This window comes from Chaetodon trifascialis, chromosome 1 (genome assembly GCF_039877785.1).
Source record: "Chaetodon trifascialis isolate fChaTrf1 chromosome 1, fChaTrf1.hap1, whole genome shotgun sequence".
Taxonomy (NCBI): domain Eukaryota; kingdom Metazoa; phylum Chordata; class Actinopteri; order Chaetodontiformes; family Chaetodontidae; genus Chaetodon; species Chaetodon trifascialis.
Genome location: NC_092056.1, coordinates 31,876,034 through 31,886,115, shown reverse-complemented (window position 1 = coordinate 31,886,115; position 10,082 = coordinate 31,876,034). Strand labels below are relative to the sequence as shown.

The following is a 10,082-nucleotide window of genomic DNA, read 5'->3' as shown; positions in this document are numbered from 1 at the left end:
GTTGAGTTCTTCTGGATGGATGATTGTAAACCACTCTAGCTGTGTTTTAGGAGGGGAAACTTTTATCTTATGATTATTAGATATCACCTCCTCCCCAGGAAAAAAGTAAGTTTGCACTCTTGAACATTATGAAGTAGTAGTCCAGCTCCTCCTGGGGGATCCTGAGGCCAGAAAATGAAATGAAATGTACTTACAACTCCTTGTCAATGGTTGTATATGTCTCTAGGATGTGGTATGGTGTGATTGTCTTGAATGTTTTTTTTTTTTTTTCTGAAATTAAGCAAGCAAAACACACACACACACACACACACACACACACACACACACACACACACACACACACACACACACACACACACACACACACACACACACACACAAACCCATCATGCAATTCAACGGAAAAAGCAAATATTACAATAAGAACATCATTTGTGTGTTTCGATTTCTTTTGCAGAAACCATACCTTATGAAACAGCTACACTTTTTATGTGTGATACAAAAACTAGATTTCACTGACGTCACGTACGTCACTGAGCGATGTGCTGCATTCAGGGCCGCATAGAAAAAATGTCTAATTATTAACTGACGTTGTTAACTGTAGAAAGTCTCGAACTGGTTTTGATACTGAATCGAGTTATTGGTGTAATGTTGCAAGCCTCAAATCTGTTTTAAACAGTATTTAATGAATGAATCATGACTGTGTCTATGTAATTGTACCCTGCGAGAACGACCTGAAAAATGAATTAGGATAACGTAGTTTGTATTATGTGCGTGAACGCAGCACCAATGTTAGCAAACGGCATGCTCAACGTGACATGTCAACTTCCGGGAAAACAACGTGAGTAGACACTGTCCACATGTCTTCAAAATATGCGCTTAATCTCACGATTCTGTTGTATTTAAGTGGACACAGCGCCGTATCTTGTGATTGTGGTGTTGTGTGGAGACTTCAGAAACCAGGTGAGGTCTTATTATTCTTTCGGTGAGGAGTTTGGATCAAGCTAGTCAGTGTTAGCATATATCACCTGTTAGAATTCACAGAGACATTTCTGTCAGCATCTTGTGTCCAGTCTTCGTTAATAGTTTGTGTTTATCGTACTTAAATAACGAAACTTGACCTTTTGAAATCATTATCTGTTCAGACCGGATTGTCCGGCTGCTCTGCCGAGGTTAGCTCCAACGTTAGCCAGTGAGCAAGCAGAGACAGCGCTGTGATATGAATGAATGTCCTGTCAGGTGGACTGTGTCTCAGTGCTGTCACCGTATCACTTCACCTTACTGTGCTATCAGTTAGCTGTTTAAAGCACGCTAACCACCAGCGGTGTGTTCAGTGTTGTCATTAGTTTAAGGTGCCTGTCATGGGACTCACCAGCCTGGAGAAGATCATTGCACTGCAGAGAAACCCTGCCAACATCAGAAACCTGTGCATTCTCGCACATGTTGATCATGGTGAGTTCACAGTTCTTTGCTGGACACATTATGGCGTCGTCGTTAATAACTTCAGCTGTCAGCAACCACTGAGTGTTATCTAACTGTGCCAGCTTGATACTGTCAGTGCGTGTGAGTAGCTATTGCTTGACATACACTGTATGCAAAACCAAAAAACAAACAAAACCCAACATATTTATGTGCTGTTATTCAGATACATTTGAAATTTAGAGAAAATTGATTTGATGTAATGTTGGGTCACAGATATAATTGTCACTGCATCCTTATTTCAACATAAAGTCATTAAAATTAGTTCAGCCAGTAGTCCAAACTCCAAGGTATTCAGCGTACGATGATATAAAGAGAGAAAAGCAGTAAGTGTTCACGTTTAATAGATCAAAGGTGGATTCGATAGTGAAATAATTTGGAACCCTGTGCATCTTTGCAGGCAAAACTACTCTGGCTGACTGCTTAGTGGCCAGTAATGGTATCATATCAAGCCGACTGGCTGGGAAGGTACGTGACTTTGTTTTGGATTCTGTCAGTCATGCTCTTTGACCTGAACATGCTGTAGTTGCAGTTGTTTTGTCATTTTGTGATGTGTTATTGGTATCAGCTGAGGTATCTGGACAGCAGAGAGGATGAACAGATCAGAGGAATCACCATGAAGTCCAGTGCCATCTCTCTGCATTATAGACACGGTAAGGCCGCTTTGTTTAGGAAAATCCACACTTGAATATTTCTTACTGTTGCAAGCTGTCACTTCAATACATTCTAGGACTAATTCTGTGGTGGTCTGCTGGTATTTCCTGTTCTTTATTATTATTTTTTTTAATCCCACTTGGACTTCTTTTGATTTGGTGTGTGATTTTTAAATGTCCTTTTTTAATTTTACATTTCCATTTGATTGAAGAGAGAAAACCAGAGCCTTGTGTGTCCTCTTGTCTTTGGAGCATAGAGCAGTAGTGATGACAGTATCTACAGTCAAAAAATCCCAGGCACTCTGCGTTTTAAATGCTGCATTTCTCTCAGTATGAGCATAGCACAGACTGCCAAGGAGTTTTAACTTTTTCCAAACACATTTGTCCTTGTCGCTCATCCACTTTAGCAGGTTTCAGAGCTTTAATGACACTTGATCAGCCTTATTCATCACTGCGAGTGTGTCCCCATGAGCTAACTTAGACACACTGTCTTGCCTTTGACATCAACAAAGAAAATAATCACTGGTCCATTTCTCTTATTAAGTGTGACACTCTGCAACTACCTTTCTTCTCTTGACAGTCGCCATGATATTCGTCATGGTGACTGCACCATAACCCCTATGTGCTTGTTGTGTTCAGGGACCATCTGGAAAGATGTGTTAGTGCACTGTTTTAGTTTCCTTTATCACACAAAAAAAGATGGCTGTCTGGAGAATCTTTTGTATCTCTGAGTTGCCTTGTGAGTGAGACCCTTTATTATTTCTGTATAGTACCACTCAGTGTGATCCTTTGTCGATGACTCTGTCCTTTATCATGCTCAAATTCTCTGCAGTCTGTGGAAGGGGTTTTTGAGGAGGAGCCTCTAAACAGTGTTTGTGTGCCTTATGTCTCCTCAGGAGATCAGGAGTACTTACTAAATCTGATCGATTCTCCTGGTCATGTCGACTTCTCCTCTGAAGTTTCCACTGCTGTCAGGCTGTGTGACGGTGCCATAGTAGTTGTTGATGCTGTGGAGGGAGTGTGTCCACAGGTAAACATCACCGTTGACTCAATTTTTCATTCATTCTCAGTCAGCTTTTTCTTTATAAAGAAGACATCTTATTTACTGCAGATCTACGTTCTTCCGTGTGAACATACTGGGCTCTATTTTCGATTCCGCCGCCGGCGTGGTGGAGGCACGGCGCAAAGTCAGGTCTGCTTCGCAGATGTGGCGTGGCGGTGCAGACTTCTGGTCCGGGAGGTCCAGACTCGCAGTGGCTGTATCTATGGTCTTGCGAAATTTATTTCCATACTGTCAATCTGTCTAGTGTGGAAAGTTATTGATCGTCAGATATTTTTTTGAACTGATGTAACCGCAAATACTCACTTAATGACAAAGCTGGGTGGCGAGGCGCTCCCAGTTGACATGGCACATGCACTTCAGCCTCTCTCCGTCTTAAGTCCCTTCATGTGTCCTCTGTGAGTTCATAGTGACATCCACGTCGTACAGCCATGTTGCATAAACCGCAACATGCCATGAAGAATGCACCGACACTCTGAGGGCTGTATGTTAATGAACCATCTGTCCGGTCCAGACATCTAAAATGCATTTTGAGAACCCTAAATGTGCGGTCGATGACTGACCGAGCACTGCTGAAAATAGGGCTGGGCGATATGGCTGAAACTGTATCACGGTATAAGTGTTTTCTATCAATCAATATCGATAATTATTGATATTTTTTATGACCTATTTAAAATAAGGACCAGGAGAAAAATACATTAAATTTAAACATTTTTATTTTAAATTTAGCCTTCCTCTGATTATAATCCCCTCAGCTATCAAGGCAGAAAGGAAAGGAAATGTCAACACAACCATGGAAAACACAATAATAAATGCAAAAAAAGTGTAAAAATGTAAACAGAGAGAAACCTGAGAACTTTTTTTCTGCATGTTTAGTGCAGGAAGTTCACAAGCTGATTCACCCTCTGGTGAATAAAATGTTTTCAGATATGTGCAGTGTTTTGGAAACATAGCAGAAACTGAGGTAGACTTGACTGAACTATAAAACCAACCTAGACATATGAACAACACTCTTCTTACTCTAAACATACATGAACTATTCAATTATATTTTTATTGCGAGTGTGTTTAAGAAAAAAAAAAAGTACGTGTAAGAGATGTTTGTAACCTGGCTTCTCCTCAGTGCTCAGTGAAGCATGTCTTTAGCTATATGATATGCCGCTGCCTCCGTTACGTCTTCGTGCCTTTTAGATGATTTGTCATCAGGCACTGAAGCAGATACCTCTGCATGGCGGTCTGCTGCTTGTGCGGTGGTGCTGCGGTTGCTGATGTTGTTGGACGTTGGCGAATACGGCTGCACTCCAAAGAGTGAGCGCGGCTAAGGTGGTTAAATAAGTTTGTGGTGTTACCGGTCTTGGTGGGGACGACAGTCTTGCATAAGTTACAGAGCACATTGGTCTGACTACGGTCCAACTTATAAAATCCAAAAAACTCCATACTGGTGAGCGAGTGCCTTTGTTCATGCAACCAACTTCGCTTCGCAACTTCAGGTTTCTTCTGACGAAAAATAAAAATTGTTGAACGTTTTATCGAACGCATTTTTTATTGATCTTGATTACGTGTCTGTTGCGAGACTTATTGCTATCATTTTATTGCCCAGCCCTAGCTGAAAACACTGTTCAAACCACGCTGCCGTCTTGTTGAAGGTGTTGATATATGGCGTCATCAACCACGTTTTCAGTGGATAGCCGTTATCACCTAGCAGCCACCCATCCAGAGGGGTGTCCCCCTGAAAGACTGTAGGGATGCTAGAATTCGCCAGATTGAACGAGTCATGTGCCGACCCGGGGAAAGTGGCATATACGTTTGTCACCTGGCAATTTGAGTCACAGATCACCAGACATCCCTGTGTCACCTGTGTACATTTGGTCAGGTTCGAAGTGCCGAATGCCCTTTCGATGTGGTCAGATGAGATACTGATCAAAATATATAAATTTAGGTCTGACTGTATGTGCTGACTCAGATAGTTGCATTGAATTGTGGTTGTTGCTAATTTTTGATCGCAGTGAAATGCCAGACACTGTGGAAACCTGACTGTGAGGTGTTGGTGACGTGAGCGCACGACTCCACCAGTTTACGAAAATCCACTTGCGCCGCTGGCGCACAGAGTTGACCAGGTCTGGAGTGGCGAGCTTTCAGCACACTTCTGCGCCGCCGGAAGTGTGGACCAAAATGGGCCGAAAATCCAAATCTGCCGGCTGATTATGCCGACACTTCCCCCTACTGCGCCGCAACGCCCATCCTGGCGCACCTCTAATCACCTCGGTTTACCAAAATACCAAATGCGCCGTGCGCCTGCCTGCATTGTGTGAAAATACCACTGTGCAGGGTGCGCACCCTGCGCCAAGCCAGCGGCGGGGACGAAAATAGAGCCCACTGAGTTTGCAGTCAGTCTAAATTTTATTTGGACTTTTTGTCCCTGTACTCCAATACATTGGTTTGGATTTGATATTAGAAATAAAACAGTGACTATGAGCTTACGGGGCTGACTGACAGATTTAATTTGAGGGTGTTAACATGATTTTTAGATGAACAGTGTAGGGATTATACTCCTGCATCCTGTATTAAAAACTGATTTTACTTGAATAAAAGTATGAAAATATTATAGTATCAATATATACTTTAAATACCAAAAGTGAATGTACTGATTATGCAGGGTGGCCCATTTTAGAATCTTATTTGTCATATCGTTGGATTATTTCATAATTTTAAAATTGCCTTTGGTAAATGTGGAGCTAATTTAAAATTCTTTGTGTACAGCCTGGTAGCCTAACCTATGATAATATATCATGATTTATTAATTGATTTATATTTTGTATTCTGCAAAGTATATAGCATCTAAAGCTAGTAATAGTAAGTAATATGTGGTGTAGTAGAAGTATAAAGGAGCATGAAATGGAAATACTCAAGTAAAGAACAGTACAAGTACTTTTAAAACCAATATTAGTTCAAACTTTTCCCATCAGCAGAACAGAATTCAACAACCGAAAACCTCCTCATAGATTTGTTTAGTTAGCTTTTAACTGACGTTTCAGCTACAGGAAGTAATGCTTTGTCTTACAGGTCCTCTCATTTTGCTTCCTGGTGCATAGTTATTTTAGTTATGCTTTGATTTCTTACTTTTTAACACAGATGGTGCATTAAATATAGGAATTACATACGTTTGTGATCAGCAATGTAAAACCTCAGTCTTTACAACTGTACCATATGTTTGCCTCTGGTGGTAGAAATGCTGTGCAGTTGCTGTGTAGTGATGTGAATTGTGATCTCTTTTTTCTGTTTTTTTGTGTTGCATATAGACCCAAGCTGTGCTGCGTCAGGCGTGGCTGGAGAACATCAGGCCTGTTTTAGTCATCAATAAGATAGACCGACTCATTATCGAGTTGAAGCTCACCTCTCAGGAAGCTTACACACACCTGCAAAAGATCCTGGAACAGGTGAGGGGCCCAGCTCTCGTCTTACACAGATATCAGTATATTTTACCACAAATCCTCTGTTGTACTTACAGCTGTAATCTTATGCTACAAAGAAAATTTCAGCTGCCTTGAATCACCTGAAGTGGCTGTAAATGTTTTATTAGTTCATATGAAACATGAAAAATGTCAGTAATGTTTTGTAGGCCACTGTAACTCAGCTTTGGTGTGTGTGTTTTTCTTGCAGGTGAACGCAGTAACAGGGACTTTGTTCACATCCAAAGTGCTGGAGGAGCGAGCAGAGAAAGAGAAGGAGGAGGAGAAAGACAGCGAGACATCGAGTGGAAAGCAGGTTTACGACTGGAGTGCTGGGCTGGAGGAGGCTGATGACTCCCACCTCTACTTTTCTCCTGACCAAGGAAACGTGGTCTTCGCCAGCGCCATGGATGGATGGGGTTTCAGGTGAGGTTGCTCCCTTCTTAAGTCGCATTGATGACATTAGTGATACGGTGTGGAGGGTGTGAGCCTTAAAGAAGGCAACTCAAACCAGTTGACACAGCAAACCTGGACTGGGCTAGTGTTCCAGAACAGGAGTCCTTGTTGGCGTTGTCCGTATGGGCCCCACTTTATTTTTTCTGCAGGGCCTCATAATGGATTTATATGGCCCAGAAACACTAATTTCATCAATACCCAAAACTAATTTCACTGTGCTCTCATTCACCAATGGTAGATTGACCTGAGTGTATTTGCATATGTCCACGAGATGGTGCTATTAAGTTAGATTTAATACATGTGACACCATATGACCCTCACCATGAGAGACCAGAACAAACCCCAGCCTGTTAGTTACCTCTAACGACCTCATTCTTCTGTTCAGTTCAGGACTTTCAAAGGAAAGACTTCTTCCTAAGCTGTCATTACTTGTAATGTGACTTCACAACATTTATTCTGCTTTCAAACAGTGATGTAAAGTGTCCATACTGTACTAGCAGTTTGGTGTATGACAGTCAATAATGAGGACATGAAGACCTAGTTCTGAGGGTAGCCGTGGCCTTGTGATCACTCTCTGCTATAAATAAACAAATGAAGCCTTAGCGAGACAGCTGAGGCTTCTTCGCCTCTGAACTCAAGACTCAGTGGGCCCAGTTTTAAAAATACAGCCAAACATGGTTTGCAATCAAGACCAATGCTTTTCTGTGGTCAGTGAGTGAGACTAAGAGTTTGATTTTGTATTTTGCAGCATCCAGCAGTTTGCCCACATCTATAGCCAGAGAATGGGCATTAGGGCCGAGGTGCTACTCAAATCCCTGTGGGGAGATTTCTACCTCAATGCAAAAGCAAAGAAAATCATGAGAGGAGCTCAGGTAATGTAACTGTGCACAATTGAATGTCTTTCTTAAAATACGTTTTCATCTGTCTCCCATGTTACCTTCTCCTACGCTGTATTCTTCACACATTTTTAACTGCCAAAGAAAGAATTAAAGAGAGAAATCTGAGGTATACCAAATACTAGAGCTGTTAACTGCTGATTCTTGGGTAGTGAGCTGAGACACAAAAGGGCTGTTGAGCCATTGCAAGTGAAACGACACCTCACAGAGCCAGATTTGTCATGTAACAGCTGATTTATTATTTTATGTTATTTTTCTCAGAGATACTGTAGTCAGCAGCTCATTTGTATTTTGGCTCCTCTTTACTTTCTATTAGCTTGTTTGTTAGCATCCTTGTGCTCCTTACTCTTTTGGTGTTTATCAATAATGGATGGTTGAAATTGTTTGAGCCTGTATGAAACACAGCTGTTTTGTCTGCTGGATGAGAACATGAAAGAAACATCTTACACCACATTTCAGTGCACTCCTTGTTAGCTTCTAGCCACGGTACACCTTGGAGCCTCTTTTCAGAGAAGGGTCTTTTATTCTGCTCAGGTTTGGTTTGATGTGTCTTTGTAGGTGGCAGAATGCCAAATTAGCTGCTTTTGTAGGACATCTCTCACAATAGGTTCCTTCACTGGGTCAAATCTATGCACGAAAAATGTGCGTAGAGGAGATATGTATTGATGACCAATGACAGTTGTTTGCCATAATTTTGCGTGCATTTGACATATTGTTGTATATGATGATTTGAAAAAAAATTCCTTATTAATAGTCCCGCTGTGATCAGGCCAGAACTTTGTTAATGTTAATGGTGTAAGACACCGGCTGACTAATGGAAAAGTCAAGCCCTGTACTATCATGATACACTAACTACGCAAATGGAAACGCTGATGGATATTCATACATGTGTATAAATGTGTGTTTGTGCTCTCGCCCTCCACTCAGTGCAAGAGTTCTGCCTGTAATGTTCGGTCTGTATCTCCTCTTGTCTCTCATTTAATCTGAAATGAATGTAGAGTATAGTTCTGTTAGATGCTAATGGACTGTGCCTGCACACTAACATGCTGCTGCCCACTCAGTCGAGTGCAGCGGAGAAGAGCTGAGCCCGGACTGTACTTGCTTCAAACTGACCTGACTGAACTCATCTTCATGTGGGAAATTTGAGACTTGAACTCAACCTAACCTAATGTTATATTTTAGTGATTTCTTCCTCTAAGACAAAAAATATGCTTGCTTTAGACAAGGTTTCTCACATACTTCCTACACAGAGTAAGAACTGAAGTCCAGCAGTATAAAACACAGTAGCTTATACCAGGATGTCCACTTAAGAGGGAACTCTACTGATTTCACAGATCAAAATCATCTTACTTCATCAATTTACTGGTCCTAGGGAGAACAACTCAGCCTCTACAAAACAGTTAGATAATATCTTCTGTAGCTCTGGATGTGCTTTGCCAAGTAATATCATCAAGGTTATCTCAACTTGGGCTTGTAGACTACATATTTGTAACAGATAGCCTCTTCTGCTTTACAGTAACTGTAGCGGCAGGATATTTCAGCCTCTCCTGCTTTGATTTTGACCGTTCTTTTTATCTGTCATGTCTCTTGTTCATCCCCCGACTTCATGGAAGTTTTGTGTTCGGTAGCAGTAATGCTACAGGCATTGCAACCCATAACTAGAATAGACACTAGAGTGGTTTAAAGTAATGTACCTGTCAATCCATTTGGAGCTCAACTCCTTTTCATAACTTCTTTCCTTGCAAACCAAATCTGAAACATGACTCTCGCCCTGTTAGATACCCCGTTAACCCCCGCTCTGTTGATTTCATAATTTCTCATAATTTCTTCCGGTTCATTATTGGATAACCCAAGACTTGTAATAACCAGGGACAGGTAATTAGTCATGCTTGGTGTCACTTGTGATTGTTCTCAAACCATTGGATTTTAAACAATCATTGACTAGAGCAGTGATGCTTCCTCTGTGTGTTCATCAGGTCAAATATAGATATTCTGCTGCTGCTCATCACCCAGATATTGAAAGATGAGTGATTCGGTGCCTTTCTGTCTGGCCAGGGGAGAGCAGAGGAGGCAACAATGCCTGCTGAGCA

At 41.5% G+C, this 10,082-nt stretch overlaps 1 protein-coding gene across 4 annotated transcripts in view; it reads left to right on the top strand.

Annotated features, from left to right (window-relative positions):
* Positions 1 to 797: 797 nt before the first annotated feature.
* The window catches only part of efl1 (elongation factor like GTPase 1), a 115,367-nt gene continuing 106,082 nt past the window's right edge, over positions 798 to 10,082 (top strand). Inside the window, exons 1-8 of one of the 4 annotated variants that reach the window (XM_070973294.1) lie at positions 798 to 841; positions 1,335 to 1,452; positions 1,880 to 1,947; positions 2,048 to 2,132; positions 3,029 to 3,162; positions 6,491 to 6,628; positions 6,852 to 7,066; positions 7,845 to 7,968. In XM_070973294.1, coding sequence (XP_070829395.1) covers positions 1,362 to 1,452; positions 1,880 to 1,947; positions 2,048 to 2,132; positions 3,029 to 3,162; positions 6,491 to 6,628; positions 6,852 to 7,066; positions 7,845 to 7,968 — 855 coding nt within the window. In that variant the 5' untranslated portion in view covers positions 798 to 841; positions 1,335 to 1,361. Of the gene's footprint in view, positions 964 to 1,334; positions 1,453 to 1,879; positions 1,948 to 2,047; positions 2,133 to 3,028; positions 3,163 to 6,490; positions 6,629 to 6,851; positions 7,067 to 7,844; positions 7,969 to 10,082 lie in introns of all 4 variants that reach the window. The other 3 variants (XM_070973238.1, XM_070973468.1, XM_070973380.1) reach the window with 3 other exon arrangements.